Below are 24,207 nucleotides of genomic sequence, written 5' to 3' on the forward strand. Positions count from 1 at the left end.
ATTAAAAGGAAATAAGAAAAAAACACTCTGAAAGACAAATGGGCACTGAAAGTAATTTGTTCGCAGGGATCAGGGAAAGCTTATTTCTCTGTGACAGAACTATAGGCACAAATCTCACAGAAGCCATAATTTCTTAGGGCAGTCAATAGCTGAAGCATTCCCTGCAAAAATATTGGGTTGAAATACAGAGAAACTAGAATATCCCCATACAACATAAAGAAAAATAAACATTAGGGTGATAAAGTACTTCCTCTCTTGTCAAAAATGTATTGCTAGATGTAAAATCGCGGCAAGCGAACCTCGTGCATGAGGTTTTTAAATTCGGGCCTCTGTAGAAATGTGCTCTAACAGGATGATGTTTATTTTCCCTGGCTGCTGCTGGCCCTGGAGAGCCCCCAGCCATTGTGCTCCTGCAGGAGGAGGATTTCCGCTAGTAAACCTGCCAGGGGAGCACAAGCAGGCATCCCAGGAGCTTCGTTTCCTTAGGAGAATGGAAAACCCCCGAGTGCCAGGAGCTGTTCTGTGACAAAGTAGATGTGAGCAGCCCAAGGTCCAGCAGGTGAAGTTATGTTTGCTTTGAGCCTCTGCACAGGCTGGTCAGGGGAAAGGAGATGTGGGGATGTCCAAAGACAAAAAGAGAAAGTCCCCATGCTTTTAAAACTACCATTCTAAGGATGGAGGAGCCCACTGGGGCATTCCACCTCCTGAGCCGCTTGGCAGCTCAGCTGAAGACAGAAGAGCCCCGTGTGTGCCCCTGCAGAGCCCAGGGCAGCTCCAGGCTGTGTCCAGCTTCCAGCTGCTCCTTGTTTTGAGTGGTTTCACTGGTAACCCAGCTGGAAGGGTGGTTTTGGCACATTGCCTCTTGGTTCCTACCCCTGCAGAAGCTCCTTCACCCCTCCTGCCTTAGCACAGGGCAGTTCCCCCACGCTGCTGCACCGAAGCTGAATGCACATTTCCCATAAAGCAAACTGGGTCGCTTCATTTCTCCTGCAGAGCTCCTGATTCCCTCTGACTGTCCCACCACAGCCCTACACCACATGCACAGACATGATCTCTCCAGCAGATCACTCAGCCAGGCTTCCCCAAGAGCTGCCACATCTGGCAGTAATTTTGTTATAAAGAGACTTTTGAGAACTGTCACCTCATTCTTACCTGTTCATCTTGCTCCTTCCTTGTGCACCTGTGGACAAGCAGCACAGCACAGAGCACAGGATCCTTGTGCAGGCAGGGAAGCAGCACCAGGGCTCCTGTTTAACCCTTTGGGCCCCACATCCTGTCTGATGGAGCTCCCGGGGCAGGTGGGATCCATTGCCTCTCCTGGTTCGTCAGCGCTGCCCCTGCTCCAGCCCCTCACCTGGGCAGAGGACACCCCCAGCCCGTGCCCAGCACTGCATCACCGGCTGGGAGGCTTACAGCTCCCTGTTTCCCCCAGGGCGTTTGGGCAGCTGGGCTGTGCCACGCTCAGGCCCCACCTTTCCCAGCAGAAAGAAAGAATTGGGCCAACAGCAAGTGGGCTATGTCTGCCCCTGAACAGCAGCCACCAAACAGAGCAGGCCTCTGGGAAGGAAAAAGAATTCCTAAGACCAAGCCTTGGAGCAGCTGAGAGCACAGGATTTATTTCAAAAGGCAGCAGGCAAACTGCTGGTTTGCTTTATTTACCAAATAATTTAATTACTTCATCTGCACTGTTATTTGTGAGACCTTCCATCCTGCCACTCTTATGTGGCCGTGTCAGGAAGTGAGGCAAGAGTGCAAGAATGAACAAAGCAGCAGTTAAAAGTTCCACTTCAGTTATGTGGGTCAAAATCTCAATAAGACACAGAAAGCTGAAAGGAAAATGAAAGTGAGTCTTGCAGGCACCTTGCTCCGACATCAGATCCCTGCAGTGCTCTGCCCTGTGTCCGGGCGCTCGGGGCAGAGCCTCGTGCTGCTGACCCAAAAGCTGCTCTGGCAAACAGTAAAGCTCAGAGTGTTTCCATCAGTGTGCCTGCACACCTGGGGGCTCCCCAGAGGCCTCGGGGGGCTGCAGAGGTGGCCTCGCCTCACCAGCCAAAGGACAGACTGCCCACAGGGTGAAGCTCCTCCTGGGCTCCAGGAAGATTATTTTTAGCTTACGTATTTTTAGAAAGTGAAAACCAAATTGAAACCAGAAGTCAGCTGAACTGGTATCTTCGTTACTGTCAACATGAGCAGTGAAACTCTGAGCTGCCAGTGTGGCAGTGGCATGGTCAGGACACCTCTGCTGCTGGAATCCTCACGGAGGTGTCAGCTCCTTCCCGGTGCCCAGGGCAGCCAGGCAGCACCCCTCACACAGCCCTGCACGGGATCCCACAGCCTGAGTGGGAGTCCTGCCCTTCTGGGGGCATGTTCTTGTCAGTGGCTCCTAAAGCCATGCAGAGCAGCAGCTGCTGGGGCACAGGGCGCTGCTGACCCCTGAGCAGCACTGCCTGGGCACTGCTGGGGCAAAACGTGATGGGAACAAAGGCAAACCTGGCAAATACCCTCTAAATGTCAGGAGAAACATTGCGGGACATTTTACACATTCCAAGCTGCAGAGGACCTGAGGTTTGGTTGGGTTTGGAATGAATAAGAAATAGATCCATGTGATTTCTCGTGGGTGTGGAGCTGGTTGTGAATTCCCTCCAAAGACAGGCTCCTGCAGCTCACACCTGAGGAGCAGCCTGAACACAGCCCAGTGTCCTGGCCCTGTGTTTGCCTGGAAGTGGCTGCAGGGCTGGGAGAGCCAGGGCAGCCCCCAGCCCCTCGCCCTGCCCTCCCCACTCTTCCCAGGAACAGTTATTTTTAGGTCACTTACCGCCACTAAAACATACTTGGACTGTTTTCAGGATGACTCACAGCTGAATTCCTGTTCTGGAGGCATTTTCAGTCCACACCCAAAATGAGGGAAGACAAAATAAAATGAAACCAAAAACACCCTGTCTGAATGAGAACCAAAGCCCGTGTCCAGCTGTGCTGGTGCCAATGCCTGCAGCCAAGTGTGGCTCTGCCTGGGGGGACCTGCACCGCTGCCCATCACCTGCAGCCACACCTGAACCCACCTTAGCCCTGCCTAGCCCAGCTCAGGTGTGCTTTGGAGCTTTAGTAATTCAATTTCTCCATGTGCTACTCAGGAGTAGAAGAATTAAGCGGAGAGGAACAAGTATGTGAAGCTTGAACGTAGTGGCTTACATTCTCTTTTCTATCCCACATTAAATTGCAAAACCAGCAGCATCAGGGTAAATTGTGTAATGATCAGAGGCTTCGCTCATTAGTTTAGGGAAATGGAAGCCATGGAGACTAGGGATTGCTGCTAAAGCAGAGGTACAGGCAGGGCTGTCAGCAGGGGGAAGGAGCAGAGCCCCGCAGGTCCCTGAGTCCCTCTGAGGTGCCTGGGCTCTGCCTGGAGCTCCCCAGCCGAGCAGAGCCTGCGGTGAGCAGCACAGCTCACGGGGAGCCAGGCGGGTGCTGAGACCTGCACTGGTGTGAGGACAGCAGGGAGGGAACGTTCAGCTCTGCTCAGCACTGGGGTCCCTCGGCACTGCTCTGCCTTGGCTCCTGTCTGGCGATGGATCTGTGGGATGTACTGACAGCAGGAGCAACACCTGGGGCCGTGGGCACCCGTGGGAAAGTGCCATGCCCGTGTGCACTCAGACAGAACCCTTGGTGGCTCAGTCATATTAATCCATAAAAACTGTCACTACACACTGTTTACAAAGAGAAACCAGCTCCTGGCCATCGACACAGGGGCATGGGGTGCCACATGCTGTACAGACACCTCTCTGGAGAAGGCACCCAGCGTGCCCGTGGCTCCAGCCCTGCCTTGGGGCTTGGACTGGGCTCGTTGGGCAGGACTGGACCCAGGCAAGACCAGGGCAGTGAGACCTGGAGGCTGTTAGGCTGGCAGTGCCTCCTCTTCCAGCAGACCCAGCCTCAAGGAGGAAATCTAAATTGACCAAGCACCTTGAGCTTCTGCATGGCTGTTTCTGTGCCAAAAAAACCCCAAAGCGAGTTTCTTCCACGTTTCTGCAAAGGGCACAGGGTCACCTCCCTGGCAGGCACAGAAGTGCTGCTGCTGTGTGGGGCTGGGGACCAGACCCTGCTTTGATGACTCTGACAGGGCACAGGCCCATGAGACATGGACCGAGGCAGATGCTGAGGTCTCATGGGCACTCCGGAGATCAGCAAATAAAGTAAAACAACACAGAGGAGACTTTTCCCAGTTTTTTAAGCAGTTTATTCTCCAGGGGCTGGTGCCCCCAGCACAGCAAAGCACATTGCAGGTGACTGCCACATCAGAGAGCAGAGCCCAGGCTGGGCTGGGTGAGACCCGAGCCGTGCCGGTGCTGGGGAGCAGGGGGTCCCTGGGGCGGGGGCCCTGCGTGCCTGCAGGTCTGCGGGCAGGGGAGGGGGCTGCCCACAGCCTGCCCACGCTCCCCCAGCAGCCCTGGGCAGCCCGAGCTCACGGGAGCTCAGTGCTCCATCGATCTTTCCCCTGTCTCTTTGGAGTGGGGGCAGTCCTTCGGAGAGTAACGTGTGCTGCTGATCGATCCTGCAGGGAGCAGCCAGGGACTGGCTCTCATTAGCTCCTGGTTCATTAGTAGAACTGCTAATGAAGTGTGAACCCTGAGGTCTAAATTCTGCTTCAGGCTATAGATTCCACGGGCGCTTATGGACAGTTATATTGAAGATAGGTATCTCCATACCCTGCTAAGTGGCAGTGTGAGTGCCTGGCTGTCCTGGTGACACATGAAGGCACGTTTTGCCCCAGCCCAGGCCAGGCCCACGTTATGGCTCACAAAGCAGCTGTCTGAGAGCTGCGTGCTTGCCCTCAGAGAGCTGATCTGGTGGCCTTCAGATGGCAGCATTAATGGGCTGTGGGGTATCCACTGAGGGCAGGGTCCTGCTGGGAGCGAGCAGAACATCCCTCCTGGTTTGCTGGAGGCAGCTCAGCAGGAGTCTCCTGTACAGTAAGGTAACAGGTGCATTTAGAGGAACACAATCAGCTCATACCTATTCTATTGCATAAATAAAGTTATCTAAAAAAATGGCACATTGCTGAATGGTCTCCCTAAGAGAGTTTCCTCCCAGACCTCTCCCACTACAAGGGGTCTGCTTACTCATTCACTTCCCAGTGGTTGTTAGCCTGCCCAGGAGCTGTCTTGTTCTGGCCATCAGCATCTCTCTGAAGTGGTCCCCCATCAGGAAATAAAAAACAGGATTGATGGCACTATTTAGAAAGGCAAAGGGTCTCGTGATGATGTAAACGGTGCTGATGATTCCCTGCGCGCACTCAGGGACGTTCAAGGCCGGGATCCGGGACGCGATGCGGACGTTGCGCATGACGTGGTAGGGGGTGAAGAGCAGGGAGAAGATGACCACGGTGAGGATCACCAGGGTCAGGGGCTTCTCCAGGGTCAGGGCAGAGCGGACCTGCTCGCTCCTGCTTTTCAGAAAATGAACCATCTTCACGTAGAAGCAGCACATGGTCAGGAGAGGAATGAGGAAACCAAAGACCGTCAGGAACATGCTGTATGCGAGGCTTTTCCCGGGGTCTCCCGAGCTCGCGTAATCAAGACACTCGTCGGTATTGGCAGGTGTTAGAGCCTCCAGGAAATGCAACAGCGGCAGCTGCTCCAGGATCACCCCAATCCATATGGCCAGGGACACCGTGACAGCTGTTCTCCTCTTCTGCAGGAGGTGGTCCCTGAAGGGGTGCTTCATGAGCATGTACCGGTCAGCGCTGATAGCGGTGAGGAAGAGGATGCTGCTGTACAGGTTGGCGTGCAGCAGGAATCTGTTGCTGTGGCACAGGATGCTCTCCTTTGCCCACTGATCGTTGGAGTAGCTGTTCACCAGTATTGGCAGAGTGCACAGAAGTAGCAAATCTGATATGGATAAATTGAACAGGTAGATGTTGCCACTTTTCCATTTTTTCAAGCAGAAAATATAGCCAAATACCACAACGGTGTTTCCAATGGCACCTAAAATGAACTCAAGGCTGTACATGGTGGGGAGATAATACTTTTCCAGTACTCTGCTCATCAGAAAACAGTCACTGGTCTCGTTCGCAGCCTGGAAAATCAAAAGAAAAAAAATAAACACCTAACCCAAGTAAAAGATCATTGCGCAGTTATTGTTATATCATTGCTGTAATCAGTGAATGCAGCCTGCTATTTCCTTCCAGCCTACAGGGTAAGTAGATATGTGACCTCAAATATCTCTCACACAAGGGATTGGTACTTGCAGACACTGATCAGTTACAGAAGAAGATGAAAAGTCGCCCGAGCGAAGACCTGTGTGAGGAACTCGAAGTGGGAGCATCACCTGGATGAAGGCATCAGTCACTGCGTGCCAGCTTGGCCACAGCCAGGGCAGTGCCAGGGGCCAGGAAAGTGAAACCAGCCCGTGGTGCCCTGTCAGAGCCTCGTGGAGTCATCTGCCCCGTCACCCAGCACGGGCCCCGTGGGTTCTCCCTCGTCGCCGAGGCAGAGGTTTGCTGACAAGGCTGGTGAGGGATGAATGCATCAGCACCGCTCGGAGCTGCCTGGGGAGCCAGGAGAGATGTGTTTGTTAAACGAACCCAGCCCTTAATTGAGCACTTTGTGTGCTGTGCTGGAAACTGGGTACCAGAATTGCACAGAGGATGGAGCACATCTCCTGTGCATTCTGCCAAGGCTTTCTTCAAAGCTGCACCACACATGAGCTTGCTTTCTTTCTAAAGGCTGGTTAAAGAAATGCTTTCAGCTACAGGGAAGGAAATAGAGCAGGATCTTTACTCCTCTCCCTCCTCAGCAAAGCCACCTGCCCCTGCCACAGGACACAGACAGCTTTCGGTGAGAGCCTTGGATAAAGTGTCAGCAAACAATTGGAAAGCAGGGAAAGCCAAATGCCAGAAACTGGGATATAGATTAAAACTGAACTCAAGCTAAGGTTAAGCATTTCCAAAGGTGTTTTGGTGTCAAGAACTTGTTCTCAGGTCTCTGCCCTCAAAGCAGAGATCAGCTGTATTTCATTTCAAAGGGAATCATAAGGCAGAACAAAAACTCCATAAAGTCATTTCCATCGAGCCTCTACACTTACTCTGTGTCCCCCAGGAGACAGAAATGCTACAGAGAGTGCTTGCTCTGCTCAGACTTCACCTGCTGCACCTGCTGAGCCCTGTCTGATCATTTCTTGAGGAGAAACCCAACACCTTAGTGAGATTCTAAATCTAGAAAGCACATCACAGACATCAGCACCTTAAATAGCGATGGTAATTGAAAGTTTGTATGGAGAGCTGCATTAATTTAGCGAGTTGTTAGGAAAAGGCTGACAGATGACTTTTAAGGTAAGAGGGTGAAGCAGCTAGAAGCCCACTCAGAGGTGGTGGAACAGAAGAGTGTCCCGGAGCCCTTACCATGGCCGGGCCGGTGCTGCCTCGCCGCAGGTCCGCAGAGCCCCGCGCTCGCCGCGTGCGCAGCGTTCAGTCATTAACGTTCAATGATTAACGAGGCCGAGGCGGGAGCTGCTGGCTGAGCCCCAGGTGCCAGCACCCCTTCCCCTCCACCAAGGGGAGGGCAGCCCTGGCCTGAGGGGCAGCGGGGGCCGCAGGAAGGGCAGCACTCGCTCCGCACGCAGCAGCGCATCGCCGCTGCACGGCCGCTGCTTCACTCAGCACTGCTGCATCAACTACTGGCAGAGATAAAATACAATAATGCTGCTAATGTGGAGTGACCAAACCCCGCAGTGACCAGTTCCACCCCTCTGCCATGGGCAGGGACACTTCCACTAGACCAGGCTGCTTCAAGCTACGTTCAACCTGCCCTTGAACATCCTCGGGTATGGGGCAGCCACAGCTTCTCTACCTTCCCCCTTCCTCCCCTTTATTGTGATGGACTTCACAGTTAGCAAATATTAACTCTATTTATATATATAAAAAGCTATTGTAGCTTTTCTCTGTGGACAAGGCCAATAAATCAGATCATATTAAGACATTGCAGAAGCTGATTTTAAATTTCCCCCATGGCTAATAACTGACATTGGCTTCTCATTTACCAGCTTTTAAATGTCTTGTTCATTCAGGGAACTGCTGTTGCACTGAAGGATTAAATAGGGCCGAACAAATGGAGCATTTCTTCCTTCCTGCAGCAGTAACTCCTCAGAAAACTGGTGAGGGAGCAAGAAATGCTCCTTAATGTCATTTTGGTAGGCTTAGATCAGTCCCTCCTTTACAGCTCTGTGACTATTGCTTCAGTTGGTTGTACTCCTAAGCAGTTTTCTAACCCTAAGTTATTCTGAGGCTGCCCCAGTCACACATGCTGGCACCTGTAATCGCACTGCCTTTCTGCAGCCCTGTGCATGCCAAACCCCTGAACTGGGTCTGCAGCCCTGGGCATACCCAACCCCTGAGCTGGGTCTGCAGCCCTGTGCATACCCAACCCCTGAGCTGGGTCTGCACCCCTGGGCATAGAAAACCCCTGAGCTGGGTCTGCAGCCCTGTGCATGCCAAACCCCTGAGCTGGGTCTGCAGTCCTGGGCATACCCAACCCCTGAGCTGGGTCTGCAGCCCTGGGCATACCCAACCCCTGAGCTGGGTCTCAGCAGCAGGCTCTGTGGCTGCTGCAGTGTTTGGTGCCTGGCACTCCAGGCTGGCTGCCACGGCCGTGCCCGCAGCTCCTGGTGCTCCTGGCACGGCAGGCCGGAGTCCTGCTGGCCTCTGCTGGGCAAACCCAGCCCGGGCTCCAGCCCAGGCCGGCCTGAGCAAGCAGAAGGGAGCCCCAGAGCTCGGGGTGGCCGCTGATGGCAGCGCCGGGGCCCTCCCCGAGCCCTTCTCGGGAACGAAGGCCCAGCTGAGCACACCAGGAACAATCAGCCCACACTGCCAAAAATACCAGAAACCCAAGAGCACTGCCCGGTTCTGGGCTTTGGGGTTTTGGTGGTGGTCTGATGGGGATTTTTTTGGTTTTTTTAACTTGTCTAGTACTTCAACAAAAAGTTAAGGATTCTTAAGAAATGGGTGATGGGGAAGACCACATTGGTGGGGATGCTTCAAGGATGCTTCATTTCCTCCTTGACTCACCTGCAAGCATGAACCCCACTCTCTGCGTGCACCTCCTTCTGCACCCTGTGGTAGGAGACTCTGTGATAAATCTGTCTCCCTGTGCTTGGGCATCCTTGGAGGGTTTGATCTCTGCACCCAGAGCTGGCTCCAAATGGGGTTCTGAGCCCCACCACGGTGAGGCTGAGCTTTGTCCTTGACTGTCAACCACAAATCCCATCCTTCCTTCAAGGGAAGATTTTTGAAGATGCACTAAACTTCCCCCGTGGTGGTTTGTCCTGTTTTCTGGTGTGGATAAATGGGTTGATTGCTGCAGCTCCAGCCTCTCCTGCCAGCAACATCAATAGTGCAGCTTTCACTGTCTCATTTTGTGCCTCACCAAGCGTTTCCAATCCCAAAAGTCTATTTCAGGAACCTAAACAAAAACATACAGCCCAATCAATCATGAGTCCATATTTAGGTGCTGGTGCTTAAAAGCCATTTACTTCTGGTTCCAAGAGCATCCTATAAAAACACACAAGGAAATCTTGGCAATATTTGTCTGGCATTGCTTCTTGGAACATAAATTTTTCTTCTGCCTTACAGGCAGGCATTCAGTGTCCCTGACACAGCTGATGCCTGAGCCACGATGGAGGAAGACCAATATTGGTGACAGTGTGAACAGGGAGGATGGCCCAGGTTTGCCCCAGCTGGGCTGGCACAGGCACCTCCAGCAGCCCTGAAGGGAAGCAGAGCCAGCTGAGCCAACACTTCAGCCCAGTGCTGCTCTAGCAGCAGCATCCCAGTGCTGCAGGGCAGGAGAACAACCAAAGCCACTCTGGGTCACAGCAGGGCAACCTGCTGAGGGATGTGAGATGGGCACGTCCCCTCCAAATCAAAAACACAGCCATCCTCCCTGAGCAGCCTCTTAAGCAAGGTTGTCTTCCTGGAAACCTCAGCTGGGCTCATTCCATTAGCACTTACAACCCAGAAATGCCACCCCAGGGAACATTCTTGTGGATGTGACCCTGAAACTGTATAGAAAATCCAACCAAAGGCATTGCTGAGCAAAGCCCCAACACCCAACTTCCTCAGGACCACTAAGAGGCTGTTAATTCATTCCAAATGTGGGAGGAATCAAACAGCAGTGGAGCTGTCTCTGGCAGCAGACAGGAGCCCAGTCTGTGGGTGATGCTGGGCTGTGCTGGCAGTGCTGCAGGGAGACCTGAGGAATGACTCCAGACACTCTGGGATTGAGCACACGAGCACAGATGTGCATCCAGAGGTGTGCAGAGGTGCAAGGAGAGACCCACTCAGCCAGTGCTGCTTCCCTCCTGACAGCCCAGCCCAGCAGCACCCATCCCCAGCAGGAGTGAGAGCAGGGCTGGAACCCGGGGCTCTGCAGCAGCCACCCTTTGGCTACAGCACAGCTGCCACTGCTTCCCCACGCATGGGACACCGAGTGACAAAGCACACTGCACTGGAATCAAAAACAAGTTTAATCTTTAGATTCAACTTCATAAAGATGGAAAACGGCAATCATCCCGTACACATTCCATCTGAACAGGCCGCCCACACCCAGGAAGAATAACCCAGAATTATTGAAGATTCAGTACCTTTTATGCAAAAGAAAAGCAGGATACATTAAGTACCTGCCCACTGGCTGATTTACTTAAACCAACAGCCAACCCCTGTATTCATGCTTCAGTCAAAACTTTTAGGGTTTATATTTAACACACCCAACATTTACACAGAGGTTATTTGTTCCACACAGCCAGCTGAACTATGTTTCTTTTCCAGCCCCATAAAGCTACTAAGCTAATTCTACTTTTAAGAAATCATATGTGAAATCTGATAAAAAAATTTCAAGGACAATTAGAACACCTTGTACATGACTTAACAGTAGTGTTATCGTAAGCCTGGGATCTTCACAGCTTCCTTTTCCCAGTGAATATTCAGTGCTGGTTTGATTCACTATTTCCTGCTAGTGCAAGGATTAAAGAAAGGAAGTAGGAGTAAGGTACGTATTTAAAAAAAAAAAAAAATCCAACACAACAAAAACCCTCAAATTAACAAAACTCCCAAGACAAACAAACAAGCAAAGCCCAAAGCAGTTTCACAATTTTTTAGCCATCCCACTGGGTTTCCAAGTGCTTTCCTCAAGCTGTGCTGGGCAGGAACAGCAGCTCCAGCCCAGCCTGCTATGGGCAGGTCCCTGCAGCTGCCCCGAGCCCCCCGGTGCTTCCCTTCACCCCATCAGCCCTGGCAGCAGCAGGGCCCCGCTGCCACATCCCACGGAGCCAAGGGAGATGGGAAGAAAGCAGCCACCGGGCACGTCCCGTGTGCCCACAGCGACCTGGCCCTTCGGCACCCGCCGCAGACTGAAAGCGTGATAGAGGGAAGAAGAGCAGCAGGCACAAGACACCAAATCGTGGAGGCTGCAGGGCCAGACGAGGAACCCCAGGGCAGTCCTGGCAGTCTGGGGGTCTGAGGTTCAGATGAGAGCACTGGGGGAACACGGGGGTTAGGATCACACTGATTTCCCGCTCCAGCCCCAGCACCGCACGGGGGAATTGCAAGGGGGACGGCAATGAGGCCGAAAGGCGGCACGGCTGCGGCCACACCTGGCGCAGGTGAGGAGAGCCCTTCCCGCTCACAGGTTCTCCCTCAGCCAGCCCACGCAGGCGTCGAGCAGCCGGTGGGCCACGGCCAGCTCCAGCGGCCCCGCCAGGAAGGTGACGGCGCCGTGGAAGGCGTCCTTGGCGTGCAGGTGCGTGACGGGCACGCCGGCCTGGCGCAGCCGGCCCGCGTACATGGCGCCGTCGTCGCGGAGCACGTCGTGCTCGCACGTGAGGACCAAGGTGCGAGGCAGGCGGCGCAGCCGCGCCTCGCCCGCCAGCAGCGGCGACGCGCGCGGGTCCAGCAGCCCCGGGTACCGCCGGGCCAGCTCCGCGCCGCCCACCGCCGGGCTGGCGTACGCGTGGGCCCCGCGCATCTCGGCGGGCAGCCAGCGGCTCCAGTTCACCAGCGGCAGCAGCTGGGCGGCCTCGGCCGGGACGTGCCTGTTGGAGGCCATGGCCTCCCTGAGCGCGGGGTCCGACGCGAAATACTCGCTCCAGAACCGGACCACCAGCGACCGCGGCAGCATCGGCTTCTCGGCGTTGTCTCGGTAGGACGGCAGGTCCAGGTCCAGCACCTGCAGGGCTGGGTAGATCAGAAGTTGAGCTCTGAGCTTGGTTTTCACTTCAGGGTCCTCCACCAGCTGGAGAAAAAACAAACCGTAGCAAAGAATCAGTAAAGGTGTAGATTCTCCCACACTGACGGTTCATCTGAGGTAGGAATTAAGACACGCATTTTGCAACATAAGCAAAATAAGATTATCAATAAAACCAGCATAAAGAATTTCTGAATGTACAGGTAGGTTATCTGAAACAGCACGCTGTAATAAAAATTCTCAAACATCAAATATAATTTCATTCTATTTCTTATATTGAAGGATAGTGATTTTTGGGAAATCCTCTTTCTGAAATTTTGATGCTTTATGAAGTGCTGACAGAAGATTTTCTATAGCTACAGAAAATTTCTATTCTTATATCACAAAACTTTCAGTTTTCTGTGTGTCTTTATCATTTCACACAATTCAGAGCATGTTCATGCGTTTGGTTTTTAACTGTGAGATGTTACAATTCAACCAATTGCAATTCTGTGCATTTTGGAGATGTAACAAATAAAATGTGATGAATTAAACATTGACATTTCTTATATGTCAACCTTTTCCTCTCTTCACTAGTAATTTTTCCATTTTCTCCCTCATCTTCTGCCTTTAGCATCTGCAGCAAATTCACCACCATTCCTAGTGTTTCATTACAGCCCAAACAGCTTCTCAAGAGAGCAACATCATCGTGCTGACTTTATTTGACAAAGCTGAAGGAGAAGTGCAAAAGGCACCAAATTGTATGATCACACACTGCAACGTTTAGTGAGGGTTCTTTTTGTTCGCTTGTTTTCCCTGCTATTTGCATCTTTATGAGTCACGCAGTTAAAATTCCCTTTTCAAACATCATACCTAAACCAGTCAACACGAGCTTAAGTTTAGAGTGCTGTAAGCCCCGACTAGAGGGCGGAGAGCCTTTTTTAGTGGCAGATGTCTGGATGTCACTGGAGCTCCTGCGATGCCATCCAGTGGCTCAGGCACAGCCGCTTGCCTGGTCCCCAGAAGCTCCGCGAGGATCCCGCAGGCTGTGACATCCTGACAAGCCACGAGAGCAGTGTGTGCTGCACGCTGAGCTTTTCTTAGCGGCCGTGAAACCACACAAACAGCGACTGTGAGCTCGCAAACCGCTGGTGCGGTACCTGCTGTGCCACGGCCGCTGCCAGGTTGCCCCCGGCGCTGTCCCCGGCCACGCAGACCCGCGCAGGGTCCACCCCGTACTGGGACAGGACCTGGCTCTGCAGGAAGAACTTGGTCACCGAGTACGCGTCTTCAAACTGGGCAGGGAAGCGGTGTGGAGGGGCCAGCCTGTAGCTGGTGGAGGCAAGAGAAGTGTGTTAGTACCTGCTGTTAATAAAGAGAAGGACTTGCTCACATCTCACAGCTGGGGGATGTTTATTTCCATGCCCAGAGAAGTGGGAACTGTCTGCCCCAGAGGATCCACTTTATTACCCACCCATCTTTGTAAAGACCAAATAGCCACCAGCCACAGCTCTCCACTGTCACCCTGGCAGCCTCTGTTCCAAATGTGTTTAAGTCAGCAGGAAAGCATGTGACCAAATACAGAAACATTGAAAAATCAGGCTAATTGAAACAGATTCATTTACTCCAAACCCTCATCCCATCTGGAAGGAGAATATCTCTTACTTGACTGACACCACGACAGCATTTATCTCGTTCGAAATCCGCCGTGACATGAGATCATAGCCGCGCATGCCTGGAATGAGAGCCCGGTGCCTGTGAGAAGGGACCCTCACCCACGGCTGCCTGCTCCTCTGGGCAGCACTTTGAGCCGACTTCCCCCTGCTCTGAGCTGGCGAGACCCCAGCCCCCCGCCCCTCCCTGTGGCAGCTCCCACCGAGCGCGGGGCAGCGCTGGACAGGGTGTTGTGTCTTTGGCACGGGGCAGGGCAGAGCTCACCCGCGTCTCCCACGCACCAGCCGCCGCCGTGGAAGTAGACCACGGCCCTCCTGAGCCCGCCGGGCGCCCTCCGGGGCACGAACAGGCGGACGGGGACGCCGCCGAGCTCCGTGTCTGCCACGGTGACGTTCTCGTCGGATGTGGGAGCGACGAGCTCGAGAGCCGTGAACAGCCTCAAGCCCTCCATGTAGTTCATCAGCCCCAGCAGCTCAGCCGCCTCCGCCTACAGCCAGGACGAGGGGAAACTGTTCAAGTGCAGCCTATTTATTCTCGGATTAGCATCCCTTGGAGCCATTTGATGCTCCCTACAGGTGTGCGTGGAAGCCAGTACAGCAGGCCAGAGCAGAGTGCCTCCCCCGGAGCTTGGCAGCGCAAGGAGCGCTGGTGGCACGGGCTGACGCTGCCCAGCAGGGCCAGAGCCCAGCCCAGAGCCGGGGCCGCTGCTCCGTGCCACGCTCAGCGCTCGGCGTTCACGAGGGGCACCCCTGCAGCCCAGTGCCCGGCACGGCGACCACCAGCATCACACGGGCTTTGTGACACAGAGGGCCACCCACAGGCCTGGCCTGCTGCTGGCACCAGCGTGGCATGGGGACAGCTGGGGACCAAAGGCAGAGAGCCACCCAGAGCCACCCACAGTGCCTGCACTGCTGGCACCAGCGTGGCGTGGGGACAGCTGAGGACCAAAGGCAGAGAGCCACCCAGAGCCACCCACAGTTCCTGTGCTGCTGGAGCACCAGCACCTCAGCTCCTCCACCACCACCCCCGGCAATGGGACGTGGCCCTCTTCCCTCCCCAGCCTCATCACATCACAATTGGAACAACAGGAAATAAAGCCAAGCTCTTACATGCTGTCTGATGAAATTCAGAGCAGGTTTGAATTGAAATTAGCCCAGCCTGGTGCAGAACCTGTTTGGAGTTTGGCTTCCAACAGATGCTTTATTGTCCACAGGGAGAATGTGAAACCCCCAGAGCATGACTGGTAATCTGGTGATAGATGTAACCTCCAGCCTTCAGACTGTGATAGTGGAAGTCACAGTCTGACCCTGCTTGGGGTATTTTTTTTTCCCCTTCAAATTGTATTTAAATCAACTGTTTAATCATCATCTACATAGAGCCAGGTTTTGAGCAACCTGGTCTAGTGGAAAGTGTCCCTGACCTTGGCAGGAGGGTTGAACGAGATGAAATTTAAGATCTTTTCCAACCCAAACCAGTCTGAGATTTCATGATATAACCTTCTTTTTCAGGAGCTAGAATAGCACGCAGCTCAGCCCTTGCTGGCAGTCTTTGACAGGGATTGTCACCACAGCTTTGAATCACCTCTCTCTGAAGGCTTGGAGCGGGTGATGCCAGGAGGAGCCCTGCCAATCCCAGTGTGCTGGAATTGGGATGGAGATGAGTGGGCAGGCCCTGGCACACTGCAGAGGGAAGCACAGGTCCTTGCCATCAGCTCCATGAAAACAAACAAACACACATACACATGCCAGAATTGCTGTTAGCCACCACATTGACAGAGTTTACATAAATATTCCTCAGTTGTTGGTTTTCCCCCAAGGATTAACATCTTGAAAAAACAAACATCTCAGCCAAAGTGAGTCCTGCTGTGACTCCAATGAGCTTGTGAAAGCCCCGCAGTGGGAGGAATTCCCTGAGCCCCAGCACTGAGGGTTTCCAGTGCTCTCAGAGTTGTTTTCCACAAGTAGACAATTTACATTGTGAGAAACCACTGGCCTGCTGCCTGCGGTTTCCAGGCCATTATCAATAAAAGGAAATGGTGCCCTCATCTGAAAATCCCTCATTGTCCCAGTGTGAGATTATCGGGTGAACAGGAAAACCAGCCACTCTGGGGGCTGGGATCCATGTGCTTTGGAAAGCGTTTTCCCCAGTCCCTACAGCCAGGACAGACCCAAAGCCTGTGGAGGGAGAAGGGAGCCTGGCTGTGCCTGGCCAGGGCAGGGGCAGTGCCCACAGGGCTTCCAGCAGGTCGGGTTTCCAGAGGGGCAGCAGCCAGATGAGGCACCCCGGGGGACGCTCCCCATCAGCCCGAGCTGGGAGAGGGGCCCGAGTCTTGGCTCAGCGCTTCCACAGAGCTGGGCTGAGGAGGGAGTGAGCCCTGGGGGGATGTCACACACCAGAAACATCCCTTTGTGTTTTGTACCTTCTTCAGGCGTTTCAGACCGAGGGCACAGAGCACTTCCTGGAATACCTGGGGGATTTTGGGCTCAAGCACTGCAGCAAGTGGCAGGTTTGCTGTCAGGCTGTATCCTAGCTTGGCAGCACATGGACACAGGACACAAACATCGGCAGCCAAGGGAAACGTTCCCAGCCTCCCTGCTGCAAAGAGGGGGCACCAAGAGCTCTGAGCACACCCAGCAGGGCTGCCAAGCTGGGGGCTCCCCAGGACCCTCCACAGCAAAGGGGATGGAGATGTGCCGTGTCGTGGTGCTCCCTTTGGGAGCTCGGAGAAGATTCTACTGCTCAGGAAGGCTCGAGGGGGGCACTTTGTCCCCTTTGCTCAAACCAGCATCAGGGAGTCAGAGAGACTACAGCAGGGTCCCCTCTGAAGCACAGCCCTGCCCCAAGTGACCTTGAGTCACTGCCCTGGAACTGCACGTGCATTCAGGATATACTTAGGATAATTTAGAACCACCTAACTCTAATTTGCACTAGTGCAGCTCCAGGGAGGCTGTGGCTGTGCCCATCCCTTGGGTTTCACAGGAAATGAGAGCCCAGTTAGAAAATGCCTGCCCACAGCCCTGCTGTTCCCAGGCAGGCAGGACAGCAGCACCACCTTCCAGGGAAAACACACTATGCTGGCACAAAGAGGATGCTCCTGCGGCCAGCAGTGCCCTGCTGACGTGACAGTGGGACTAAGCAGGCACCGAGCAGGCACCGGGCGTGCCTGGGCAGCTGGCACTGGGCCTGCCTGCCCGTGCCTGCCCTCCGTGCAGGCTCCATCCAGCAGGGGATTTAGGAGGGCAAGCAGCAAGGCAGCGTACCAACACTGCTGGCCATAGTTCCTTTCTTTCTCACCACTCCCATCTTCCACCACCTCAACCCCCGAAATAAAACAGGAGTCCCTGACACACCCCAAAAAACTGCTCATCCTCCCTTCTCCTGCAGGCTGGGCAGCCCTAAAAAGGTACCCCCTGCCAGCAAGGGCTGTCTCACACAGAGATGTTGCTGTGTGTGGTTTTCAGGCCTATTTTGTCAGTGGATTTCCACAAAACCACAAAAATCAGCAGAATGTGAGAGCTACTGTGTCTGCCCTCCCCGGACACGCAGCGCTGCCGGGGAGCTGGGCACATGGAGTCAGGAGTGAGTCAAGAAGCAGGGCTGCAGCTGCACAGCTCTGTAAAGCAAGAGAAGCGTGTCGATCCACAGTCACACCCCACATCTCATTCCTTACTCTGAACGGCCCTTTCTCAAGGCTGCAAGATCAAATCTTTCCTCCATTTCTTTGTATCTTAGCCACAGTCAGCTCAGTGCTTCATCTCAGCGGCCCCTGCCCTTGGGTCGGTGTAACACCGTGCCCGTGTAACGCAGCAGCATGGCACACATGCACTGCTGCGTCCCCGAGAACCCCCCTGCCCTGCCCTGCCCTGCCAGCCCCCACCACCTCACCAGGTGTCCCAGGGCCCTCAGGGAAGCCGAGGTGAGCATCACTGTCCAGGGCTGGGCCAGGTCCTCGGGGAGCGGGCTGTAGATGTAGTAGCCGAGGAGGGCTGTGAGGAGGCACAGGCAGAGCAGCCTGGCTCCCATCCTTGCAGGCTCCGCTCTGGCGCTGCTGGGAGCAGCTCTACCCACGTCCCAGCAAGCCAGCACAGGGCAAAGTTAATCCCGTGTTTTGCTTGGGTCCTGGCCAGGGGGTGATTTCTTGTCGTATCATCCGGGACAGAGGTTACTCCACTGTGCAGATTCCAAAATAACACTCTTCCACAGCAGGGCGTGCGGCCGCCGGGAGCAGCCGAGCCGGCCAGTCCCGCACCGAGCCCCGCTGCCAGCCCCGCTGCCAGCCCCGCACCGAGCCCCGCACCGAGCCCCGCACCGAGCCCCGCACCGAGCCCTGCACCGAGCCCCGCTCCGAGCCCCGCACCGAGCCCCGCACCGAGCCCCGCACCGAGCCCCGCTCCGAGCCCTGCACCGAGCCCCGCACCGAGCCCCGGGACAGGCGCGGGGACGGGAGCGGAGGCGGCGGGGCCGCGCGGTGACACCGGTGCCCGCAGCCGTGTCGGGTGCCCGGGGCGCCGAGCTGCCGCTCTGCGAGCACAAACTCAGGCAGAGCCTGGGACCCAGCGGCTTTATCTTTTCAGTTGAAAACGGAGGAGATTGCCTTGGCTAGAGTTCTGCCAGCAGCAAACAGCACAGCCTCGCGCCCCCGGGCCGAGCAGCCTGTGGGGTGGAGCATCCTTTGGGGGAGCAGGGCAGGAAACAGCACAGAAGGCTGACAGCTGAACCATGTGTCACCTGCCCAAACACAGATGAAGACTGGCCCTTAGTCAAACTTTCAGACATTTAATTTCTCAGCATCTCTGAGTACTATTCAAGTATTTTAAAAATCCATCTGTGCTCTCTCCCCTCAGTCCTTCTGCAGCACGACAGCCAGTGGAAGCCCAATGTCCTTGACCCCGCTCCAACAAAGCCAAGAGAGAACACAGCTCCACGGCCACTCCACCTGCCCTGGAGCACCGGGTGCTGGGCAGGGGACAGGCGAGCCCACTCTGACACAGGTGAGGGTGGCCCAGCCCTGGGTCCCGCAGTGACAGTGCACACACAGGGCTGGGCACAGACCAGCAAACCCAACTCCCCTTTTGCACAGCCCCTTTTGTCAGGGGCTGAGAGGTAAAACACAGGTAAAGAAGCCAGATTTCAGGTGGCATGGGAAGATAAGGTACAGCTGAGTGATGGGAATGCAGCACAAAGCCCTCTCCTGCCCTGTCCCTCCCTAGGAGCAACAGAAGCTCCCAGGACAGCTCTAGCACGGGCAAACAGCACAGAAGAAGATGAGGCCAGATTGGAACAAGCACAAAACCGGTGTTTTATTTTGTTGCACTTCAAGAAGGTTTCCTGCTCTCCTTCCGTGCTGGTCTCCAGGTGGAAGCGTGGCTGTGCAGCGACAGACTGTGCTCCGCTCCTGCCCCGCGCTCACCCTTGCCTCACAGTGCTTAACCTTGAAAGACCGACACTCATCTCGTGCCAGAGCCACTCCCCTGCCCTCCAGTGAACCACCCCAGCAATCTCCCTGAGACCACAGCATTCCCAGATAAAGGAAATCATAAACTGATTTACCCAAAAGAACTGCACAGCATCAGCTGCAATATGGGAGTTGTGGAATGGAATATGAATATGTTTGTACCAGCAGTCCCTCTTCCCCCACTTCCACCCCACTGCAATTCCATATACTGCACTCGCACAGCATGGCAGGCCTTGCTTTGTCTGTCAGGCACACAATCACTCAGCTTGGAAAATCCCCCAAGACCATCGGGCCCAGCCACCCCCTCAGCGTTGCTCAGGCCACCAATAGCCCATGTCCCCAAGTGCCACATCCACACGGCTTCTGCAGGGCTGGGGACTCCACCACTGCAGCCCGCGGGCATTATTTCCCAACGTGGGCATTAGATCCCAGCGTGGGCATTATTTCCCAACGTGGGCATTAGATCCCAGCATGGACATTATTTCCCAATGTTTGCATTATGTCCCAATGTGGGCATTATGTCCCAACGTGGGCATTATGTCCCAGCGTGGGCATTATGTCCCAGTGTGGGCATTATGTCCCAACGTGGGCATTATGTCCCAGCGTGCATCTAAGCCTGCCCTGACTCAGGTGTCCTGCACTGCCTGGTGTGCTGGGCACGTCACTGCTGTGGCCCTGGCTGAACCGAGGGGTGCTCCTGGCAGCGGTGGCACCCCTGGGCTCCAGGGTGGCCCTGCTGTCTCACAGACACCACTGGGGCCGTGATGCCAGCAGTGGTTTTGTACACCCAGCTGAGAAGGACCACATCTCCTCCGGGCTATGGAGTGACAACAGCTGCCCAAAACGGCACCGAGGGCTGGCAGGGCCCCTGGGCCCCATCTGCTCTGGGTACCCCCATGGTGATGGGGTCAGGGAAGCCACAGCCCCGTGCCTGCCGGGGACAGAGGAGCCAGGCCGGGGACAGCCAGCCCCCGGTGGCCAGTGCCCCCGCAGGGCTGCGGGATGGACGCAGGGCGTTGAAGGCTGCGGGAAATGACTCCGCAGCCCCGGGGAGCGCGGAAAAGCTTCAGCAGGAGGGGCCCAGGCGTGCCGGGTGGGGGAGGCAGAAGCGCCGGGGCTCGGCGCTGCGGCGGCCCGAAGCGAAGGGCTCGCGGCCGGAGAAGCGATTCAGGGAAGGGAGGGAGAAGCCACCGGGAGGCAGTGCAGCCCCGCAGACTGCCTCCCCTCCGCCCCGAGCGCCCCGCCGCCCCGGCCGCGCCCGGCGCTCCTTGCCCCGCAGGGCGGGCAGGCTCCGGGGGCTGCGGGAGCGGTTCAGAGCGCAGCTGAGCGCTGCCCGCGTCTGCCTTCCGACAATGAAGGCGCTACCTTGTAGTAAAAAGCAGAAACTCTGCCCTCTGATGCCTCTGATGGACACCCACTGACTGCTCAGTACTGCCGGAGCAGCACGGGGCTGAAAATACCCCCCGAGGCAGGGGACAGCTTTTGGGTTACTATTCAGAAGCCAGTGCTAGATTTCCTACCACTTCACTAAGCTCCAGTTATTTCTGCTTTCATTCTTCTTTTTTAGTATCTGTACTTTTAATGCTAAACACAGGACTGTAAACTGGCCTGTTTCTGTGAAATGAAGGGATGCCATTCCCAAGAAATTTTATACAAGAGATTTTGGGCACTGTTCTTTTTCATCTATTGCTTATTACCAAATTGTAAGTTGTATAAATGGAAACAAATTCTCACTTGAGAATACATTCGTACCCTGAACTGAAAAAAAATCAATTCTCTGAAACTTTAGTAAGCAGAAATATAGCACATGCAGTATTCCCGAACACAAGGCAAAGCAGCAGCTCCAGAAACACACTGTGTTCATGAAGGTATTAAAGTAGCCAATAAAACATCTTCCAACTCTATCTAAAAAGAACATTATTATCAGGGTATGATAACAGGGTTTTTCAAATAAGTCAGTGTTTTGCTTTGATGTTTTCAAACTGAAATCTTGCTTTTAAACATGCAGCTTTTTACTGTTTGGCAGGAGGGCAGCAACATTTTTGCTTTTCACTCCTTCTATTGTGAGTGAAGCAGCAGGCTCAGAGCTGCTCCCTGGGAGTGCACGAGCATCTCCCTCTGAGCCAGCACAGCCCCTGCTCTGCAGGCAGCTCAGGACAGCAGCCCCTCAGTGAGCACACACGGATCAGGATCTGCACACACTCCCAGCCTCTGGTCTTCTCTTCTACATTAAAGTTTGTCGTCCAAAGTAATTTAAGGAGCCCAAACTTATTACAAGGATTTCATCTAGTTCACACCTCCCACTGCCAGCTTCTCAATCTCCATCTAGTTCTAGTTCTCATACAGCTTCCCATTTTTATAGAAATAAGCACAGTTCCTGAGTTCTGGATCCAGCAGCAGCTCGCTGGAGTTAGATTTGCCATCCTGGAGGAACAGATAAGGCAGAGAAGGAACCTGAGGGGCAATCAGCAGCAATCTTACACATAGTCAAAGCAGAAAATTTAAAAAAACAGTTGATAAAACCAAGGCAGTCACTTGGGAAGGGGAATGACCACCTGAAAGACCACGAACAGGAAAGAGATCATTTGGGAAATGTTTGCAGCAAGAGGGGGGTTGGATTTGTTTACTCAGACACATCTCTGCCTCTGTGAATGCACATGTGTGCACAAGCAGGAGCACATGTTGAAGGCTGGATTCTGAAATTAGTGACACTTTGGAATTGCAGAGCCACCAGGCATGCTGAGGGTGAGGAACAGGAGGGATGTTATCCACACCAGAGGTTCACAGCATCTCCAGCTGAGCTGCCATGGCACTGGGGGATTAAGCTCATGCTAAAGCAACAGAGCTCGGAAATGCAGTTGCAACAGCAAGTGAGAAGCAGCATGATGAAGGCCAGGATTTAGTTACTTTTGCTGTTTATCTTGCCAGATGAACACTCCGGGACGTTCCTGCAGTGTCTATAAGATTACACAGAGCTGATCTGATCTGCTCTGGGGAGCAGCTCCAGCCCCTGCTCCGGGGCAGCAGTGCCAGCAGTGCCAGCAGTGCCAGCAGTGCCTGCAGTGCCTGCAGTGCCCGCAGTGCCAGCAGTGCCAGCAGTGCCCACAGTGCCAGCAGTGCCTGCAGTGCCAGTAGTGCCAGCAGTGCCAGCAGTGCCTGCAGTGCCAGCAGTGCCAGCAGTGCCCACAGTGCCAGCAGTGCCTGCAGTGCCTGCAGTGCCTGCAGTGCCTGCAGTGCCAGCAGTGCCAGCAGTGCCAGCAGTGCCTGCAGTGCCTGCAGTGCCCGCAGTGCCAGCAGTGCCAGCAGTGCCAGCAGTGCCAGCAGTGACAGCAGTGCCAGCAGTGACAGCAGTGCCCGCAGTGCCAGCAGTGCCCACAGTGCCAGCAGTGCCCGCAGTGCCTGCAGTGCCAGCAGTGCCAGCAGTGCCAGCAGTGCCTGCAGTGCCTGCAGTGCCAGCAGTGCCTGCAGTGCCAGCAGTGCCCGCAGTGTCCGGCTCAGCGCAGCAGGGGCAGGTTTGCTCCCAGGGCAAAGGCTCCAACCTGCGGGAGGGCAGCTCCTGCCCCACACACACCCCGGGCAGCAGGGCTGTGCAGCCTGGGGGCTCCCCTGGGCTGGCAGTGCTGGATGTGGGACTGCAGACAAGGCTGTGCTGCCAGGGCAGCCCGGGGTGCGGGGCCAGCCCAGCTCCTCTGCAGCCCCGCTGGGCACAGCAGCCATGCTGCCCCCGCTCCTTTCTCCAAAATCAGAAAAAAGAGAAGAAAGTATGGGGATTCCCATGCTCTGGGAAGGCTCTGATATTGCTGATGATCAGATAAAGCCACAGCAACAGGACCAGCAGAAAGTACCCAGCTGCACTGGATCTAATGTTCAATAAACCAAACATGCAGCAGTGCTGGTACTTCCCCTGGCTGGGAGATAACCACATGGCTTGAATGAGCAGTGTCCCAGGGAAAGCCTGGGCTCTTGGGACACAGTGTACCCCTCAGGTGCATTTCATGTTTCCCCCCACAGATCCCTCTTGCCCTGCTTCTGCCCAAGCTGCCCCACGCCCACCTCCCTGCAGGGCCCTGCCAGAGGCTCTCCCTTGCATGAGCAGCTCCTGCTGCACAAAACAAAGACCCAACTGCTGCCCAGACCTCGTTTCTACAAAGCTTTTTCTTTCATTTTGTAAGCAGAAAATCTTGGCTTTCTTAATTTGTTCCTTTTGTGAGTAGGAGAGGGAAAGGAAACGACCAGGAGTGATTCTCACCAGCTGCTGCAAACACCAACACAAAAGGCCCCAGGGATATTTCTTTATGCAAGAGGAGGTTTGGCCGCATATACTTGGCCAGTGTATTTGTGAGAGAAAGGTTAAGCTGAAACCGCTGTGCTCCCAGGTACCCATCCCCTGAGCAGCACAGAGCTGCAGCAGTGCCAGAAGATGGATTTTAACAGTTCCTATTCCCACAGGAAAAGTGGGGGCTCAGCAGGGTCCGTTACACAGCTCAGATGGGTGTAAAATCACCTGACTGATCTCTGCAAGATCCTCTGCAGGAGCACAGGGCCCATGCCCTTGTGCCAGCAGCAAGTCCATCCTGTGTCAGCACCCAGAAGCAGCACTGCCATTGTGCCACCGTGGGAGAGCTCGGGCTGTTCCCTGCCTGGGGGCTGCTCAGCAGCAGCTCTGTGCTGGGGGCTGTGTCCTGCTGCCACCCTGCAGTCAGAGTTACACCCCAAGCACCAGAACTGGAGCAGCAGCCACGTGTCCTGTGCATCTCTCATGTGCAGCGCAGCCAGAACTGGCAAACCTGCAGCTTTCCTCTTGCTCCTACAAAGACCATAGGGAAAGGCTAGCTCTCAGTAAAAGCATTTCTAAAGGCAGCCTCACAC

At 54.8% G+C, this 24,207-nt stretch overlaps 2 protein-coding genes across 2 annotated transcripts; both read right to left on the reverse strand.

Moving 5' to 3' along the window:
• Positions 1-4,211: 4,211 nt before the first annotated feature.
• Positions 4,212-8,741, reverse strand: SUCNR1 (succinate receptor 1). The gene is made up of 2 exons (XM_085588098.1): positions 7,397-8,741; positions 4,212-6,072 (listed from the first exon to the last, which is right to left on the reverse strand). Exons 1-2 carry the CDS (start codon positions 7,397-7,399, stop codon positions 5,122-5,124), a joined length of 954 nt encoding a protein of 317 aa, XP_085444224.1. The 5' UTR covers positions 7,400-8,741; the 3' UTR covers positions 4,212-5,121.
• A 1,756-nt stretch (positions 8,742-10,497) lies between these two features.
• Positions 10,498-18,182, reverse strand: AADAC (arylacetamide deacetylase). Its single transcript, XM_021547504.3, has 5 exons — positions 17,769-18,182; positions 14,148-14,370; positions 13,875-13,944; positions 13,370-13,541; positions 10,498-12,278 (listed from the first exon to the last, which is right to left on the reverse strand). Exons 1-5 carry the CDS (start codon positions 17,904-17,906, stop codon positions 11,670-11,672), a joined length of 1,212 nt encoding a protein of 403 aa, XP_021403179.3. The 5' UTR covers positions 17,907-18,182; the 3' UTR covers positions 10,498-11,669.
• Positions 18,183-24,207: the final 6,025 nt, after the last annotated feature.

Source organism: Lonchura striata, chromosome 9, assembly GCF_050655825.1.
Source record: "Lonchura striata isolate lonStrDom1 chromosome 9, ASM5065582v1, whole genome shotgun sequence".
Lineage (NCBI taxonomy): Eukaryota > Metazoa > Chordata > Aves > Passeriformes > Estrildidae > Lonchura > Lonchura striata.